At 53.5% G+C, this 19,025-nt stretch overlaps 1 protein-coding gene and 2 non-coding genes across 3 annotated transcripts; all 3 read left to right on the forward strand.

Annotated features, from left to right (window-relative positions):
- The first annotated feature begins 658 nt into the window (after nucleotides 1-658).
- On the forward strand, nucleotides 659-9,183 carry CENPL (centromere protein L). Its single transcript, XM_056108587.1, has 5 exons — nucleotides 659-714; nucleotides 2,175-2,342; nucleotides 3,420-3,671; nucleotides 5,535-6,077; nucleotides 9,077-9,183. The coding sequence occupies exons 2-5, from the start codon at nucleotides 2,178-2,180 to the stop codon at nucleotides 9,146-9,148; spliced, it is 1,032 nt and encodes a 343-aa protein (XP_055964562.1). The 5' UTR covers nucleotides 659-714; nucleotides 2,175-2,177; the 3' UTR covers nucleotides 9,149-9,183.
- Nucleotides 9,184-12,489: 3,306 nt separating this feature from the next.
- Nucleotides 12,490-12,561, forward strand: TRNAG-UCC (transfer RNA glycine (anticodon UCC)). The gene has a single exon. It is a non-coding gene; the product is annotated as a tRNA-Gly (tRNA).
- Nucleotides 12,562-13,257: 696 nt separating this feature from the next.
- On the forward strand, nucleotides 13,258-13,329 carry TRNAG-UCC (transfer RNA glycine (anticodon UCC)). Its single transcript has one exon. It is a non-coding gene; the product is annotated as a tRNA-Gly (tRNA).
- Nucleotides 13,330-19,025: the final 5,696 nt, after the last annotated feature.

The following is a 19,025-nucleotide window of genomic DNA, read 5'->3' on the forward strand; positions in this document are numbered from 1 at the left end:
AGGGACCCCGAAGGTCCAGCAGCAGCAGCAGCAGCGCGCGGCGGGAGGCCGGGACGGTCACTGCGCGCGCACCCCTGGCGTCTGTCCACGCATCCCCGCGGGACCCCCAGGGAGGGAAACGCTCGGCCTCGCCCTTCAAACCGTCCAGACCGCGCTCCGAGCTCCCGATCGAGGAAGGCGAGCAAACGCCGAGACACCGATCCCGCTCCTCGGCCGACCTCGCTTTTAACTCGGTCCGCGAGCGCCCAGGATCCCCGGGAGCCAGGCGCTCCACCAATCAGGGCGGCGCGCGCCGGCCATGTTTACTCCGGGCGGAAGTTTCCTGGAGCGCTTCAGGCCTCCTTGCCGCGCGCGCCGCGGGCCCCGTAAATGCGCAGTCGGCCTTGCCCTCAGTTAACATGGCAGCCCCGGCGGCTTCACGGGCTTGAACTCGGCGCCCTCGTCGGGCCGCAGAGTGAGTCGGGAAATGATTTTAAATTCTCCGGGCGCGGAGACCCAGTGGCCCCGCGGGCGAGCGGGCGGACAGGACCGGGCCGGACTCGGGCGCCCCGCGTGGCGCAGCGGGGCCTGGGGGGAGGGGGATGAGCAGCATCCTCGGACTCCCGTGGGGCGGTCACCCGGCCGGGACTCTCCGCGGCGGGGTTTGGACTCGGCCGCGGAAGAAATGACCGGCCGAGCCGCGATGGGTCACTGCGTGCTCCGGGCCTCCGACTGGTGAGCGCCTGGGGACCGGGCCGGGCTTGGCAAGCAGGGTCTGGCCCTGTCGGGGGTCTTTATCCACCCTCCAGCCCCCCAGCACTGGGGGCTTTGGCGTGTTGCACGCTCCGGCTACGGTCAGCTGGTGTGGACCGGCGAGTGTAGGCGTTGGCGGTTCCTAACGGTTGTCCCGTTTGCAGCTGGGCCTGTACAAAGTGGGCGGGCTAGAGGGCGGTGGTCTGAGGGAGGGCGATGATGGGGCGCCGGGAGGTTCTGTTGGGGGATTTGGGGGTGTTTGGAGAGAACCCTCCAGAGCTGCCCACCCCGCCCCGCCCCGCCCCGCCCCAGCGCAGAGCTGGGATGGTCAGGGGTCCTGGGTGGACGGTCACCCCCCGCGGTGCCTGGGGAAGAGAATGCATTGGTGGGGATCAAGCCCGGGACACTTGGGGACCAGGGGGAGACAGGGATGTGTTTGCACCCCACCGGCGCCGCTTTGATCCTCTCCCCCCCCACCCCCATCTTGTGTTTGATCTGAGCCTGTTGTTTGAAGCCGGTAGCCAATGGGAAATGCAGGATTTGGATCCACGGGATTCGGGATGCACAGGCTGGGGAGGAGAGGGAAAGAGCCCAGAGGATTCCCTTAAGATCGGGAGGGCGGGGGCTGGAGCGATAGCACAGCGAGGAGGGCGTTTGCCTTGCAAGGGGCCGACCCGGGTTCGATTCCCAGCATCCCATATCGTCCCCTGAGCACCGCCAAGAGTAATTCCTGAGTGCAAAGCCAGGAGTAACCCCTGTGCATCACCAAAAAAGCTCCCCCCCCCAAAAAAAACCAAAAATGCCCTAGAAATGACCCACCAAAGCCTGGTGTCAAAATATTGAATGTGATCAAAGTAGAGAGAGAGGAATGTGGAAATCATCTGCCCCACAGGTAGGGGGAGGGTGTGGGATGGGGGGATACTGGAGTTGTTGGGGGTGGAGAGTGGGCACTGGTGAAGGTACGGGTGTTTCATTGTATGAATGAGACTTAGACCTGAAAGCTTTGTAACTGCTCTCACGGTGATTCAATAAATAAAATTATAAAAAATGAAAAAAAAGTTAAGTGGACTTTATGCCCATTTCAATCAGCTAATCAGTGGCTGAATAAACAGTACTCCTACATTAAAAAAAAAAATGACCCCAAAAGCCAAAAAAAAAAAAGAGCGATAGCACAGTGGGTAGGGCGTAGCTGAGTCGGATTCGATTCCCAGCATCCCATAGGGTCCCCTGAGCACTGCCAGGAGTAATTCCTGAGTGCAGAGCCAGGAGTGACCCCTGTGCATCGCCAGGTGTGACCCAAAAGGCAAAATAAATAAATAAAGTGAATCTGTTCCTGCTATTAAAAAAAAAAAAAGATCGGGAGAGCCATCAGATCTCTCGGAGGAGCGTGGATTCCCTTCTTAGCTGCAAGGTTTCCCGTTTCCTTCTTCCTCTCTCTGCAGAACATGGATCCTTGTGACACGCCAGCATCCACGCCGGGACAGAGCGCGGTCAGAGACTGCTCGCTCTTCCCCACCTACCTGCAGAAACGCCTGGGCTCGGTGCGGAAGCGGACCTCGCTGGCCCCCAGCCCGCCGTGCAGGAGACTCCCCCAGTGCTCGCGGCTGCAGGTGACTGCTTGGTGGCTTGTGGGCAGCTTGCAGACCCTCCTGGAAGCGCTGGAGTGGGGTGGGGTAGTGGAGGTGGGGGAGAGGTCGGGGGACCAGTTAGCGGCCCCTGGAGGCCGGGAGAGGAAGGAGATGACATGGTCGCGAGCACCGCAGTGCGAAGGCTCCTGCCTTCAAGTTTGTGCTCAGTAATTTGGTTTTGGTTTTGGGTCACAGCCAGCAGTGCTCAGGACTTAGTCCTGCCTCTTTGCTCAGGCATCACGAGGGATCGCTCGGGGCTCTGCACTCAGGAATTACTATTGGAAGGTCCAGGGATGGGATGCTGGCGAACCAGGTTGTCAAACGCCCTCCTCACTGTATTATTACTCTGGCCCTGGGCTCAGTACTTAAGTCTCTGCATTCAGGGTTTTTTTGTTTTTGTCTTTTTTGTTTTCTTTTGCTTTGCTTTTTGGGTCACACCCAGCGATGCACAGGGGTCACTCCTGGTTCATGCACTCAGGAATTACTCCTGGCCATGCTTGGGGGACCATATGGGATGCTGGGAATCGAACCCGGGTCGACCGCCTGTGCAAGGCAAACGCCCTACCCGCTGTGCTATCACTCCAGCCCCTTGTTTTTGTCTTTTTGGAGGGAGGGGTGAGGGGGTGGTATGGTTTGGTTTTGGCTCTTTGGGTCGTACCCAGTGATGCTCAGGGGTTCCTCCTGGCTCTGCACTCAGAAATTACTCCTGGGGGCTGGAGATAGCACAGTGGGTAGGGCATTTGCCTTGCACGTGGCCGACCCGGGTTCTATCCCCAGCATCCCTTAAGGTCCCCTGAGCACAGCCAGGAGTGGTTCCTGAGTGCAGAGCCAGGAGGAACCCCTGTGTACTGCCGGGTGTGACCCAAAAAGGGAAAAAAGAAGAAAGAAAGAAAGAAAGAAAGAAAGAAAGAAATCACTCCTGGTGGTGCCCCAGGGGATCGAACCCCACTCAGCCCCGGTGCTATCCCTCTGGCCTCTCAGTTTGCATTTCCGAATGTCTCCTAAGTTGTCGCCTCCTTCTGTCTTGACATCTTTCTTGTCTTTCTTTTCCCTTTTTAGGAAAATGTTGATCCTCAAAGGGTTGCGTTCCTTCTTCATAAGCAGTGGACTTTATACAGCTTGACCCCTTTATACAAGTTCTCCTACTCCAACCTGCAGGACTATTCTAGGCTTCTGAGTGCCTTCATGGCTGCTGAAAAGCAAAAAGGGCTGGCGGTGGCCGTGGGGGAAGACTTGGACTTCAGAGTACTTTTCTCTGTTCTTCTGGGAATGAAAGGCACGCCCAGAGACTCGGAAGCACTTCTCATTCAGGTATGGCATAGAAACAGTCCTGGCCTCCTAGAGAATTTTTTTTTAATTTAGATTTCTATTAGTGAAACACCATGAGGTGCAGTTGTAGATTTACAAATTTTTGTGCTTGGGTTTCAGTTATGCAATGATCGAGTACCCATCCCTCCACCAGTGCCCATTCTCCACCACCACTGATCCCAGTATCCCTCCCACCCTAGAGAATTTTTTTTTTTTTTTGCTTTTTTGGGTTACACCTGGCGATGCACAGGGGTTACTCCTGGCTCTGCACTCAGGAGTTACTCCTGGCAATGCTCAGGGGACCATATGGGATGCTGGGAATCGAACCCAGGTTGGCTGCATGCAAGGCAAATGCCCTACCCGCTGTGCTATCGCTCCAGCTCCTGTTTTTCTTCTTTTAACTAAATGGCCAATGGTATGTTTTGATTGACATCAGTTGGCGATGGGATGGGGAAAAAATATTACGTCTGTGAAAATACCCCCTTTCTCCATTAGTGGCGTGTTCATTCAGCTCTTATCTTTATATTCCAGTAAGTTATTTTTCTCTCAATGTTTAACAAAAAGAGAACAACAAAAAATTCTTGCATTATGTTCCCCATGGCTTGGAGGCCAGCCACACATGCTGGGGGAAAAGGCAGCTCAGACAGAGAAGGGAGCACCAAGTAAAGGGTGTTGGGAGGATCCTCCCAGGATGGGAGAAGCATGCTGAAAGTAGACTCTAGACCGAACGTGATGGCCACTCAATGCCTCTCTTGCAAAACACAGCACCCAAAAGGAGAGAGAGAACAAAAGGGAATGCCCTGCCACAGAGGCAGGGTGGGATGGGGGGGATGGGGGGTGGGAGGGATGCTGGGACCCGTGGTGGTGGGAAATGGGCACTGGTGGAGGGATGGGTACTGGATCATTGTATAACTGAAACCCAAGCACAAAAATTTGTAAGTCTACAACTGTACCTCGTGGTGTCTCACTAATAAAAATTTAAAAAATAAAAAATTCTTGCATACCTTGTTTGATTGGAGATTTTTTTTTTCTTTTTGGGTCACATCCAGCAATGCACAGGGGTTACTTCTGGCTTTGTACTCAGGAATTACTCCTGTGTTGCTCGGGGGACCATATGGGATGCTGGGAATCGAACCCAGGTTGGCTATGTGCAAGGCAAATGCCCTACCCGCTATACTATCTCTCCAGCCCCCTGATTGGAGAATGTTAATGTTTTTCATTTATCATTGTAAAACCAAGGACAATTTTATAACTTTTTTTGTACGGAGCTGTTACATGTAGGGCAATCTCTCTTTAAGTAGGGATAAATCACTCTAAAAGAAATGAATCTGGGGCTGGAGCCATAGCACAGCGGGGAGGGCATTTGCCTTGCACGCGGCCAACCTGGGTTTGAGTCCCAGCATCCCACAGCATCCCCTGAGCACCGCCAGGAGTAATTCCTGAGTGCAGAGCCAGGAAGAACCCCCTGAGCATCGCCGGGTATGACCCAAAAAGAAAAAGAATCCTAGATAGTTTTCCTTTCAAGTCAAGCGTCTTGCTGTTTAAATAAATTTCTTGTTTAAAAAAGAGAAAGAAAGACCACCTTAATTGCTCCCCAGTGGCCCAGTGGGGTTGGTGGAATCCACTTTGGGATACACTGCATGTAGGGAGGGAGGTCGAAAGGTCTAAAGGGAAATGGAAGAATTTTGGGTAAGTGATTTGGGGGCCCTATGGGTGGGTTCTCGAACAGCACCGGGCCCAGAGCTCCTAAGAGGGGACCACGCGAGCAAGGCCTGCACTTGGCCCCCGATACCTGCCGCCTCCCTCCCCCAATCAGTAACCCCGTGGAGATGGCGTTCACAGTTCCCTCTTCCCGCCCGCTTCTAGGTTCTCTCCAACTCGAAGCTGCCAGCCGAGAGCAAAGAAGACAAAGTGCTATGGAGTGGTTGGTTCTGCTGCGTGTTTGGGGACAGCCTCCTGGAGACCGTTCCAGAAGATTTCACCTGCCTGCCCCTGTTCCTGGCCAACGGAGCCGCCTCCAACACAGCGCTCATCACCGCCTGGTTTGAGGAAACGTTCGACTGTTTCTTCAGACCCTTAGCGATCAACGCGTTCAACCTCTCCTGGCTGGCCGCCCTGTGGACGGCGTGCAAAGTGGACTGCGACGTGGCGTCCACGGAGTTTCTCTGGTCGGTGCCCTGCAGCCCTCACAGCCTGGACATCTCCTACGCCATCCATCCCGAGGACGCCAGGGCCCTGTGGGACAGTGTCCACAGAACCCCCGGGGAGGTGACGCAGGAAGAAGTGGATCTGTTCACGGCCTGCCTGGAATCCCACTTCTACAGACATTTCAGAATTCACTTGTCGGCCACCAGGCTGGTGCGCGTGTCCACCTCGGTGGCTTCCGCCCACACTGATGGGAAAATAAAGGTTAGTTCCAGCGTATCCGCTTGTTTCTCCATCCTGCCACTCCCGTTTGCCCGGCAGATTCTGAGCAGATCTCCCCCATCAGAGAAACATCTTTAGTCCTGCCGCTGCCAGAGAATAGGAAAAAAAATTTTTTTTTTTTTTTTTGCTTTTTGGGCCACACCCGGCGATACACAGGGGTTCCTCCTGGCTCTACACTCAGCGATCACTCCTGGCAGTGCTCGGGAGACCTTATGGGGGGATGCTGGGGATCGAACCTGGGTCGGCCGCATGCAAGGCAAACGCCCTCCCCGCTGTGCTATTGCTCCAGCCCCTGAAAAAATTATTTTTTTCCTTTTTGCAGTTCTGGGAATTGAACCCAGGGCCTCACTCGTGCAAGGCAAGTGAGCCACACGCCTGGCCTGGTGAGGACAGAGTTTCTGCCTTTTTAAGCGATTTACTGGAGCGTCTTCAGCCTTTGAGAGTATTGAAAGACACCCCATGTTCTGGGTTACAGTCTTAGATAACAATCTGAATTATTCTGAAGTAGCAGAAACCTTCAAATTGGTTTTTTGATCTTTTGTTTTGTTTGTTGGTTTTGTTTTTGTTTTGTTTGGCTTTTTGGGTCACAACCAGTGATGCTCAGGGCCGACTCCTGGCTCTGCACCCAGGAATCACTCCTCGCGGTGCTTGGGGGACCCCGTGAGATGCCGGGGATCGAACCTGGGTCTGCCATGTGCAAGGCAAATGCCCTACCCCATCGCTCCAGCCTGTTTGTAGGGTTTTGTTTGGGGACCACACTTAATGGTACTCAGGGCATACTCCTGGCTCTGATTCAGCAATCATTCCTGGCAGGGCTCAGGGAACCAGATGGATCTCTTTATACGCAGAGATCCCCGGATTCGAACCCGGGGATCTCTGCGTATAAAGCAAGCACCTTCCACCACCACACACCCCCATACCAACTCTCCAATGTTGTTTTAGTCCCTCCAAACTCAATGTTCTGTTTAGTCTCAAGACACTTTGTTTCCTTGTGCCTGGAGGGTATTGGCCAACTGCATTTGAAAACTATTATAAAGATGTAGAGTAGTAACTAAGTTCGAGACACGCCTTGATGCTGGCCCCCCTTTCATAAGCACTGGGCTTCCTGGAGCAGGTCTCATTCACATCGGCTGTAAAGGGGCCCCGAGGACAGCTGTCACCATCACTTAGGGTCAGACCTCTGCTCTGTCACCTGGTTCAAAAGCTTCTGCCACGAACTGTACCCCTGGACTGACCCCCCCCCCAAAAGTCTGACATTAAGGTTTCTGCACAGGTGTTTTTGGAACCATTCCCTGGAGAACAAACTGTATAGAAATTCTGTGGTTTTTTTTTTGGGGGGGGGGGTCACACCCAGCAATGCTCAGGGGTTATTCCTGGCTTTTCACTCAAAAATTACTCCTGGCACTGCCCTGGGGACTCTATGGGATGCTGGGAATCAAACCCAGGTTCCGCCGCATGCAGGGCAAACCCCTCCCCGCTGTGCTACCGCTCCAGCCCCTAGAAACTCTTTTTTTTTTTTTCCAGAAAACAGAAACTCTTCCTAGATAATGTCAGTGCTCAGTCATGCATTAGAGTTCCAGGCATTCAGAGACAGCTCTCTGTGCCCAGGCTCCTCGGGACACTGTCATAAAGCCAGAGATTAAAGGTGTCTCAGGGGCTGGAGCGATAGCACAGCGGGTAGGGCGTTTGCCTTGCACGTAGCCGACCTGGGTTCGATCCTCAGCATCCCATATGGTCCCCCAAGCACTGCCAGGAGGAATTCCTGAGTGCAGAGCCAGGAATAACCTCTGAGCATCGCTGGGTGTGACCCAAAAAAGCAAAAAAAAACAAAAAACAAAAAAATGAAGGTGTCTCAGTCCAATGACTTCTTTTTTTTTTTTTCTTTTTGGGTGTCACACCTGGCAATGCACAGGGGTTACTCCTGACTCTGCGCTCAGGAATTACCCCTGGCAGTACTCAGGAGACCATATGGGATGCTGGGAATCGAACTAGGGTCGACTGCGTGCAAGGCAAATGCCCTATCCGCTGTGCTATTGCTCCAGCCCCCCAATGACTTCTAAGGACCCTCAACACATTATCCATTTCTTTGATTTATCCTTCTGTTGGTTTACAACTCTGTATGTAAGTCACATCTCTTGAGACTTGTGGTGTGACCTGGGGCCCACCAGCCGTGGACCAGTGTCCCCCACCACAGCCAACCAGGCTTCATTCAGTCTGTTTCAGCTGAGGATGGCAGCCGTCTGAGTTGGCATCTGCGCTGTAGTTTGCAGATTCCAGCCAGCAAGCAGTTCAGAGAGCTGGATTGCGGGATGCCCATCCCAGATCTGGGTTCCATCCCCAGCACAGCCAGGTCCCTCGGGCATCGCCAGGAACAACCCTCAAGGAACTGGAGCAATAGCACAGTGGGGAGGTCGTTTGCCCTTGCACACGGCCGACCCAGGTTCAATTCCTAGCATCCTATATGGTTCCCCGAGCACCACCAGGAGTGATTTCTGAGCACATGAGCCAGGAGTCAGCCCTGAGCATCACCAGGTGTGACCCAAAATAGCACGGTCACGGTCCTCCCGTTCTTCATCGATTTGCTCGAGCGGGCCCAGTAACGTCTCCATGGTGAGACTTGCTGTCACTGTGTTTGGCATATTGAATATGCCACGGGGAGCTTGCCAGGCTTTGCCGTGCGGGCGAGATTAGCTACTCTCAGTAGCTTGCCAGGCTCTCCGAGAGGGGCAGAAGAATCAAACCCGGCTCGGCGGGCTGAGCTGGCTGCGGAGGAATCGAACCCAGCTTGGCTGGCCCGGCCGGCTGCGCAGAAGGCAAACGCCCTACCGCTATACTGCTGAGTTTGGTACATACACAGACACACACACACGCATACACACACATACGCACACAGGTACGCACACAAAACAAACCGAAATATTTATCAGATGTCCTGGTTATCACAGTTTCATTTCAATATCTCCCTTCTTTTCTGTTTCCAGATTTTGTGCCAGAAATACCTCCTGGGGGTGCTGACATACCTGACCGAACTGGCCATCTTTCAGATCGAGTGAGGCCGTGCCCGGAGCAAACCCAGCTCACTCGTCCCGTGCCGAGGGTCTCAGCGCTGCTCACTGCCCGGCCAGGCCGGCTGCAGGGGACATAGGCGTCTGTCCCGCCAGAACCTTTGGACTTGCCCAGACGGAAGCAGGATGGCACTGGAGGGTGACAGAGATGGACTGAGCGGACCATGCACAGTAGATGTCATGATCTGCTTTGTTTATTATTCATGTCGAGAAAGAAAATTGTGTGTATTGCGCTTAATGGCCTGTGCCTGTGTTACTGCCGTGGTTCTTTCATTGTATTCCTTAGGTTTTTATTCCCTAGGGGCGCGGGCCATTTGGGGTCCCACCTGGCAGTCCTCGTGGACCTCCTGCATGTGGAGTTTGCTCTCAGCCCACCGAGCTCTCCAGCCCTGAATTCCTGAGATTGCCATCGGCTTAGATTCACATCATGTGAATCAAAACTAAAGCTAGACATCAAATCAATAAAAATTAAAATAAATAACACGAATTTTAAGATGTTTAGGAAATAAGAATTAATTTAAAAATTCAATAAAAAGAGGAACGGCAGAGGGGTGAGGGCGTGGCCAGGGCAAACTGGGGACATTGTTGGTGGGAAATGGGCACTGGTAGGGGGACAAGTATTGGAACATTGTATGACTGAAACCCAACTGTCACTGTCACTGTAGCACTGTCCTCCCATTGTTCACCAATTTTCTTGAGCGGGTACCAGTAACGTCTCCATTGTGAGTCTTGTTGTTACTGTGTCTGGCATATCGAATACGTCACAGGGAGTTTGCCAGGCTTTGCTGTGCGGGCGAGATACTCTCGGTAGCTTGCCGGGCTCTCCAAGAGGGGCGGAGGAATCGAATCTGGGTTGGCTGCAAGCAAGGCAAACGCCCTACCCACTATGCTATAGCTCAGGCCAGAAACCCAACTATAAACAGCCAGCTTTGTAACTGTGTATCTCATGGTGATTCTGTAGCACTGTCCTCCTGTTGTTCATCATTTGCTCGAGCAGGCCCAGTAACATCTCCATTGTGATTTGGTTGAGTAAGTCACGGGGAGCTTGCCAGGCTTTGCTGTGCTGCAGGGATATACTGTTGGTGGCTTGCTGGGCTCTCCAAGAGGGGCAGAGGAATCGAACCTGGCTTGGTTGGGCCAGCCGCGCACGCGGCCGACCCGGGTTCGATCCCCAGCATCCCATAGGGTCCCCTGAGCACTGCCAGGAGTGATTCCTGAGTGCAAAGCCAGGAATAACCTGGCTTTACATCACTGGATGTGACCCCCCCAAGAAAAGCAAGGTAAAGGTAAGGTAAAGGCCCTCCCGTTGTTCATCGATTTGCTCGAGTGGGCCCAGTAACGTCTCCATGGGAGACTTTGTTGTTACTGTGTTTGGCATATCAAATACATCACGGGAGCTTGCCAGGCTCTGCCATGCGGGCGAGATACTCTCGGTAGCTTGCCGGGCTCTCCGAGAGGGGCGGAGGAATCGAACTCAGGTCGGCCATGTTGGCTGTGTGCAAGGCAAACGCCCTACCGCTGTGCTATCGCTCCAGCCCCCCCCCAAAAAAAAAAGCAAAAAAAAATAGGGACAGAGCAATAGGACAGAGGGTGTTTGCCTTGCACATAGCCAAGCCAGGTTCAAGATCCCCGACATCCCTTAGGGTCCCCCAAACATTGCCAGGAGTGATCCCTGAGTGCAGAGCCAGGAGTAAGCCCTAAGCTCTGTCCAGTGGTGTGGCCCAAAAACCAAAAACATAATAATAACAAATAGAGGGTTGGAGCGATAGTACAGTGGGTAGAGAGTGTTTGCCTTGCACGTGGCCAACCCGGGTTCAATTCCCAGCATCTCATATTATCCCCTGAGCACCGCCAGGAGTAATTCCTGAGTGCAGAGCCAGGGAGAACCCCTGAGCATCGCCGGGTGTGACACAAAAAGCAAGTAATAATAATAGTCACAGTCACTGTCACTGTCACTGTCCTGTTGTTCATCGATTTTCTCGAGCGGACCCAGTAACGTCTCCTGTGTGAGACTTTGTTGTTACTGTGTTTGGCATATCGAATACATCACCCGGGACCCCTCTCCACCTCCATGGCATAGCTTGCCAGGCTTTGCAGTAAAGGTAAAGGCCCCTCCCGTTGATCGTCGATTTGCTCGAGCGGGCCCAGTAACGTCTCCGTTGGAGACTTTGTTGTTACTGTGTCTGGCATATCGAATACTCTCGGTAGCTTGCCGGGCTCTCCGAGAGGGGCGGAGGAATCGAACTCGGGTCGGCCATGTTGGCCGCTTGTAAGGCAAACGCCCTACCCGCTGTGCTATCGCTCCAGCCCTTTGCAGTAATAATAGTAATAATAATAACAACAAAAATAGATGTTCACTATAGCCTTATATTAAGTGATTAGAGCATAATACCTCCATAGATGTGTGTCTGTTTGTGTACCATGTGTGTATGTGTGTGTGTGTGTGTGTGTGTGTGTGTGTGTGTATAACGTGCTGGGGTGCAGAATGGGAGCCAGAGACGCTGCGGGCCCAGCCTGCAAAGTGCGCCTGATCTTGGGGCTGGAGCAATAGCACAGTGGGAAGGCATTTGCCTTGCACACGGCCAACCCGGGTTCGATTCCCAGCATCCCATATGGTCCCCTGAGCACCGCCAGGGATAATTCCTGAGTGCAGAGCCAGGAGTAACCCCTGTGCATCCCCGGGTGTGACGCAAAAAACAAGGGGAAAAAAATGCGCCTGAAAAGTGCGCCTGACTCTGGCTGGGGTCCAGGTTCAATGTGGGTCTCCGCCCAGCCACAGGAGGCCACAGGAGCGCCAGGAAGCCCCTGGGAGAGTCAGGGGGCCTGGGGGCTGGCATCTCATTTTGCAGCACCATCCAAGGCAGGAGTCAAAATAATCAAGGGGGGCGTGGTGGGCGCTGCCTGGGCCCCGAAGGACAAGGAGGCACTCGGGGACCTTCCCAAGGTGAGTGTGTCTGGAGAGAGACTTAGGCTGCAATTTTGGGGTGGGAACACTCAGAAGCTCCTCTGAGGTCCCGCTGGGCCCGGGTCCCTCTTCCTGGGCAGCTTCACGGTTCCAGGTGCGGTCCCGGCCTGGTGGGGGCCAGGGGTGGGCCGTGGAGGTGGAGGGGGGTCCCCGGGTCAGCGGAAGTAGGAGAGTCCCCGACTCTCACACAGGAAAGAGGTTCCGCTGTCCACGGAGGGTGCAGACCCCCTTTGAGTCGCGGCCGTCCCAAGGGCCCTTCCTCTGACGTCTGCGCAGGGAGCCAACACAGTGAGATGGGGTGGGGGGGAGGGACTGGGAGTCAGGCTGTAGCCCGGGAGAGCCGCGCTCGAAACACGTCCTTGGCGCGTTGGTGGTATAGTGGTGAGCATAGCTGCCTTCCAAGCAGTTGACCCGGGTTCGATTCCCGGCCAACGCATGCTGTCCTCTTTTTGAGCTTTTGCCGGCGCCCGCGTTTCAGACCTTCGGCGCCTGCACGTTTGCTGGACGCGGGCGCGGAGGTCCCGGGACCGGCCCCAGGACGCGGGGTGCGTCGGGGCAGGGCACACGCCCGCCCCGGAACCCGCGCGGGGAGGCCCGGCCGCCCTCACCCCTGCCTTTGAGCCTCTGCAGGGTCCGGAGAAGCACGCGGGGACACAGGGCGCCCCCATTTCCCGCTGCGGGGGTCCCGCGAGTGCTGGGCTCCACCCTGCCGGTCCCGGAGACCGCCCTGCGCACGCTCGCCGGCTTAGGGGTCGGGTGGGAGGGGCCCGGGGCCTTGGGGGGCGCCCTGCACCCCTCTCGCAGGAGACCGGCCTTCAGCCCCCTACTGGGGTGCACGCACCCTCCCAGTCCCCCGCTCTGCCCCTGTGTCGCGGGGACCCCCATCCCGGGGCCCTCCTGAGCCCCCAGCTTGCAGCTGAGGCGCGGGGCCCGGAGCGGGGCGCAGAAGGCTGGGGTGGGGGGCAAGGGCTCCCCTCGGGGTGCAGGGCGCGCCCCAGCAGGGTGGGGAGGGGCGACGGGGGTCGTCGCAGGCTGCAGGGGCGACGCGGGCCGGGCGGGGCGGCGGGACGCGGCGCGGCGGGCAGGGCGCGGTGCAGCCTCAGCGGCGCGTCTGGGCGAGTCGGAGGCGGCGGCGTTGGTGGTATAGTGGTGAGCATAGCTGCCTTCCAAGCAGTTGACCCGGGTTCGATTCCCGGCCAACGCACACCCTCTGCTTTTGAGCGCTTCAGCGGGGTACTTCCGGTGCATTCTTATGCGTTCTTGGGGGAGGGGTCACTTGACTGTCACTCCTGGCGATGCTTGGGGATTTAGCCAGGGAAAGGCTTGTGCTTAAATGCACCAATGTACTAACTTGGGGTCACTCTTTCCACTTACTGAAGTGCCCTACTATCGCTCATTGTATAATTGAAACCCAAGCACAAAAATTTGTAAGTCCACAACTGTACCTCAAGGTGTTTCACTAATAAATTTTTTTTAAAAAAACAAAACACTGTCCTCTCCTTGCTCATCGATTTGCTCGAGCGGGCCCAGTAACATCTCCATTTTGAGTCTTATTGTTACTGTGTTTGGCATATTGAATTCGTCACGGGTAGCTTGCCAGGCTTTGCCTTGCGGGCAAGATACTCTCGGTAGCTTGCTGGGCTCTCCGAAAGGGACGGAGGAATCGAACCTGGCTCAGCCAGGCTGGCTGTGTGCAAGGCAAACGCCCTACCGCTGTGCTATCGCTCCAGCCTAAAAATAAAAATTAATAAATAAAGTGCCCTACTATCCCTCTGGAGTCCTCATCTCTGGCCCCTGGAAGAAGCAGACACTTGGGGTGTTCAAGTCTCTATTGTTTTGGGGGTCAGATCAGAGACTCTTTTTGCTGGTGGCCCTGCCAGTGGTGCTGGGGTACCCCGAGTGGGGACTGGATTGGGCCTGCCTGGATGCACTCAGGGGGTGCCAGAGGAGCAGCAGCTGGGGGATCCGGTACCCCAAAGACCCTAGTCTGTCTCCTTCAATGACCCGCAGTACTAATCTCAGATCAAGGAAAGCTCAGCTCCCAACTGGGCTTTTCGGAGTTGCAGTGGTCTCCACCTCAGACCTTCTGGTGGGTGGGATTGCAGAGAGCCCCTAGGCAACATTCCATCTGGGGCTCCTCTGGGAGTTGGGGAACAAGACGGGGCGCAGGCTGAAGCAATAACACAGAGGTTAGGACACTTGCCTTACACGCAGGTGACCAGGTTCAATCCCCAGTATCTCATTTAATCCCCTGAACCCCACCAGGAGTGATCCCTGAGCATCACCAGGGGTGGCTAAAAATATGAACAAGGGACCGGAGTGATAGCACAGTGGGTAGGGCGTTTGCCTTGGATGCGGCCAACCCAGGTTCAATCCCCAGCATCCCATATGGTCCCCCAAGCACCGCCAGGAGTAATTCCTGAGTGCATGAGCCAGAAATAACCCCTGAGCATCACTGGGTGTGACCCAAAAAGCAAAAATAAATAAATAAATAATTTTTAAATATAAACCAGATGAGAGATTGGGGCCAGTTTTAGTAGAAGATAATGCAGGGGTTATTTTGTTTCTTTATGCTACCCACAGGAAAATAGGTCTCTTGGGGGTAAGAGGCCCTAAGTTTCAGTCTGGGAAGGGAGGGCAGGGGGGGACATCTCAGGAAGTTGTGCTTCGCTCACAGCCTGGGGAAACGCCGGCAGTCCCGCCCTTCACTTGTGGATGCAGGTGGTGCTGATTTGTGTTAATTAAACTGTGTTCCCGTGGAAGCCACTGATGATCCATGAGGCGTTACAGCGAGGAGAAGGCGGAACGTGCACTTGGCAAGTTTGTCTGTCTGTCTGAGCATCTCTGGAGGAGCCTAAAAACGTTGCCCTAATATCTGGAGTCGGACTCCCCCCAGATTCTGTGGACGCAGGTGCCCTCCTCCTTGCTGTGCACCTGCGTCATACCAAAACCAACAAAGGAATGTTCCAGAAAGGAAGAAGTGTCAGGGCCTGAGCTCCGATGCCTTGGGGTTTGGTTTCTGGCAGCCTCGCAAAAGGTAAGCATCAAACGCCCTCAAATTCCTCAGCCGTGAGCACAGGCTATGGTGAATTTTACAGTTTTCTTTCACACACCATGAGGGGGTCTTTCTCTCTTACGTGAGGTTTTCTGTGAGGTGGGGGGCACTCCCAAGAAAGCCTGAGGTGCTGCGGTCGACCCCCTAGTTTCTACATGCCTCCAGCCCTTGGAGCCACCTCGCCAGCTTCTTCTTTTTTTTTGGGGGGGTGTCACACCTGGCAATGCACAGGTTACTCCTGGCTCTACACTCAGGAATCACTCCTGGCAGTGCTCGGGAGACCCTATGGGATGCTGGGAATCGAACCCGGGTCGGTCGCGTGCAAGGCAAATCCCCTCCCCGCTGTGCTCTAGCCCCTCTCGCCAGCTTCTTGAAGGAGTTTCTGGTAATTCATTTCTCCCTTTCCTTCTGCTTGTTGTTTAATTTGCTTTTTGTGGGGGACTTCAGCAACAGGCAAGTTTGGTGCCTGGGGATGGGGGCAGTCTCCGCTTGAGCTGCCAGTCTTACAGCTGAGTTATCCCTGAAGGTCCCTTAAAATGGGCACAAGGGCTGGGATAAGTGGAACCCTAAGCCGTGCTGGCAGGGAGGCGAGGGTCGTCCTGACTATCTCAGAATTTCTGCAGAGAGGGGCCAGAGAAATAGCACAGCGGGGAGGGTGCTTGCCTTGCATGCGGCTAACCTGGGTTTGATCCCCGGCATCCCATAGGGTCCCTGGAGCACCCACAGAGTAGGGAAAGTGAATCAGCCAGAGGATGTACTGGGTGGGGGTTGGGGGCTGCCTGAGGGTTGTAGGATAACACTGGTTTGTTCTTCCTCCCTGGTCACAGGGAGCTTAAGTTTATCTGATCACACCCATCACAGGGCTCCCGAGGTACTCCCATTCCTCTGTGTTTTCTGTAACATCTTCTCTGTGTTCTGCTTCCCCAACCGGTCAACCGCCTTTATCCCCTTGTAAGGTCAGATCCTTCTAAAGACTCTGGATTTGTATTTGTAAGTGAAATATTGCTTTTCTCTTCTCCTTATGTCCTTTGCATAGTTACTTCAGAGCAGTGTCCTTTTTGTATAGACACAGGAAGACAGTCAATGCTATGCTTTTGTAACTTGAGAGTTGATTGACTCTGAATCACATTCATTCCTGGGCATCTTCTTTCTTGATTTAAGCCTCAGTTTCCCTTAGGTCCTAGCACCCCAAAAGCAGGGTCCTGATGAGGGACTGGATAGACCCAGGACAGGTTGTGAGCTACCCTGGCATCAAAACGGGTCAGGCCAAGTGCCACAATACTTAACTATAAGTTAAGGGCATGGTCATGGACAAATTCTGTCATGATCCAATGAGTAACAACTGGATTAGGACCCAGCTAGGAGTAGGAAAGACTAATCTGGCCTGAGTACTGTAGTCTGGGATCTCTGGCGAGATGTCTTCAGGAGAGCCACCCTATCAGCTTAATGTCTCTTATTGTGTCCATACAAAACGACTAATATTATCAAGAAGTAAAATTAAGATAAATGTTTAAATGGTTGTTGGACTAAGGAAAGGAGAAATGCACCCCTAGATGGTATTTTTTCCTTAGGAGGGTCATCTTGTTGAATGAGAATTTGTCCTTAGAAGAAGCTTCCCAAACTAGAAATTGAGCTTCCATATGATCCTTGGAAAACAATATGGACATTTCTTCAAAAACTAGAAATTGAGCTTCCATATGATCCCAAAATACCATTTCTGGGAATATATCCCGAGAGTTCAAAAAGCACAGTAGAAATAACATCTGCACCTGTATGTTCATTGCAGCATTCTTCACAATAGCCAAATTTGGAAACAACCCAAGTGCCCAAGAACAGACGAATGGTTAAAGAAACTTTGGTACATCTACACAATGGAATACTATGCAGCTGTCAGGAGAGATGAAGTCATGAACTTTGCTTATAAATAGATAGACATGATGAGTATCATGCTAAGTGAAATGAGTCAGAAAGAGAGGGGCAGACAGAGAAGGACTGCACTCATTTGTGGAATATAAAATAACACAATATGACCATAGTTGGAAGCCTGTCTCATGAGCTGGGGAGAAGGCAGCTGGAATAGAGAGGGGACGACTAAGTCAATGACGGTTGGAGGGGTCGCTCCGGGTGGGAGACATGTTGAAAGTAGATAAAGGACCAAATGTGATGGCCTCTCAGTATCTGTATTGCAAACCATAATGCCCAAAAGTAGAGAAAGAGCATGGGGGATATTGTCTTCCATAGAGGCAGGGGAAGGGTTGGGAAGTGGGGGTGATGTCGGTGGGCCCCACGGGTGACTTATGTGAAGCGGGGAGGAGAAAGACAGTCACTTTCTCCCCACCCGCCTCTGCCACTCGGGACCCAGGGTTGCTGGGTTCTTGTCTCGCCTCGCAGAAAGGAATTTCAGGAGTAGACAAGCAGTGAAGTAAATAGATTTTATTTGGAGGATTTTTAGGTATGGAGGGAGGGAGAGAGAGTGAGAGAGTAAAGTTAGACATGAAAGCATGAAAGTACACATCTCAAGAGGGGAGATGCGGGCGACACACGTGCTCGGGAACCACATGTGCTCGGCCACGTGGGCACAAGCAGCACATGGGCTCGGGCAGCAAATGCGCGCGCTCCCTTTGTTCAAGGTGGCCTTTATAGGGTTCCTCCAACCTGCCCCCACGTGGGGCTTCTTCCCAGGTGAATGTCCCGTTGCTAAGGGGGTTGCCAGGGAGGATGGGAGCGGTGATGGTCTTCTTTGAAATTCCTTTCCTGGCCTTTTGTTCCTGCAGGAGCTTCTTTGGTCTGTGGCTGGAGCCAGGTGAGGGTCATCAAGCCTTAGTTCCTGTTTTGCTATTTTCTGCAGGGCTGGCTTTTGTCGTTGCCTCGGGAGGGGGCCCTCCCTGTCTACCTGCCTACATCAGGGGGAGGGGTAATACTGGGGTCATTGGTGGTGGAGAATGTGCACTGGTGGAGGGTTGGGTGTTCAATCACTGTATGTCTGAAACTCAAACATGAAAGTTTTGTAACTATCTCTCGCAGTGATTCAATTTTTTTTTTTTTTTAAAAATCTTACCATGAGGGAAGGATTTTTACAACTGTTGATTATATGACCACACGTATGTGTAATTGCTACCCCAACCCCTCATGATTTGGGATATAACTGAAGCTGTAAAAGTGGGCAGAGTGGAGATTCAAGGAGAATCGGGGGAAGGAGAGATTAAAATAAACTGCAACTGACACCAACCAAGCTAGCTCTCGTTTCTTCCTTCATCTGCCCATTGTCAGCCATCCCGGGTGGGGGAAGTGGCCCAAGACCACCGAACGCAGGCAGTGAGAGAACGCCGTGGTTTCATATTCATTTTTTGAATAGACAAGGGTGGTGTTCTCCATGTAGATGGGGTATCTGAGTGCAGAGCCAGGAGTAACCCCCGAGCATCACCATTGGCCCCAAACCAAAAAAAAAACCTAAACAAACAGAAGACCCTTGGTGTTACCTCCTGGAAGTGGTCACGGGCTGCCCTGGAGCTGGGAATAAAGAGCTGGGAATGGCCTTCGAGCACTGCATACTGTGACCAAACCCTCTCCCCCCACCTAATAACATGTGTTGCGTTTCAGAGGTGACCACAGAGGCTGGGGGCGGGGCTGAGGGGGCCTGGGCTAAATCAGGCCACCTGAGGCCAGGGGTATACAGGTGAATCTAGCTTTTATTCTGCAGGGCTCTTGGGAAGGTAAAAACAACATGTTAGTGATATCCTAAAGAAGGTTCTTAATGGCTCCTGCCAAAAAGAACGATCTTCATACTGTTTCCTATAGGAACGCTTTTTTTGTAAGCATGTTCAGTGGTTCTTCATAACAGACAA

The sequence above is a fragment of the Sorex fumeus genome, unplaced genomic scaffold (genome assembly GCF_029834395.1).
Source record: "Sorex fumeus unplaced genomic scaffold, SorFum_2.1 ptg000226l, whole genome shotgun sequence".
Classification (NCBI taxonomy): domain Eukaryota; kingdom Metazoa; phylum Chordata; class Mammalia; order Eulipotyphla; family Soricidae; genus Sorex; species Sorex fumeus.

Excerpts from the sequence above, each read along its gene's own strand:
- CENPL (XM_056108587.1), top strand. The coding sequence starts at position 2,178 with ATGGATCCTTGTGACACGCCAGCATCCACGCCGGGACAGAGCGCGGTC. Across the intron at positions 2,343-3,419 it reads CCCAGTGCTCGCGGCTGCAG|GAAAATGTTGATCCTCAAAG; the intron begins GTGACTGCTTGG and ends TTCCCTTTTTAG. Across the intron at positions 3,672-5,534 it reads CGGAAGCACTTCTCATTCAG|GTTCTCTCCAACTCGAAGCT; the intron begins GTATGGCATAGA and ends GCCCGCTTCTAG.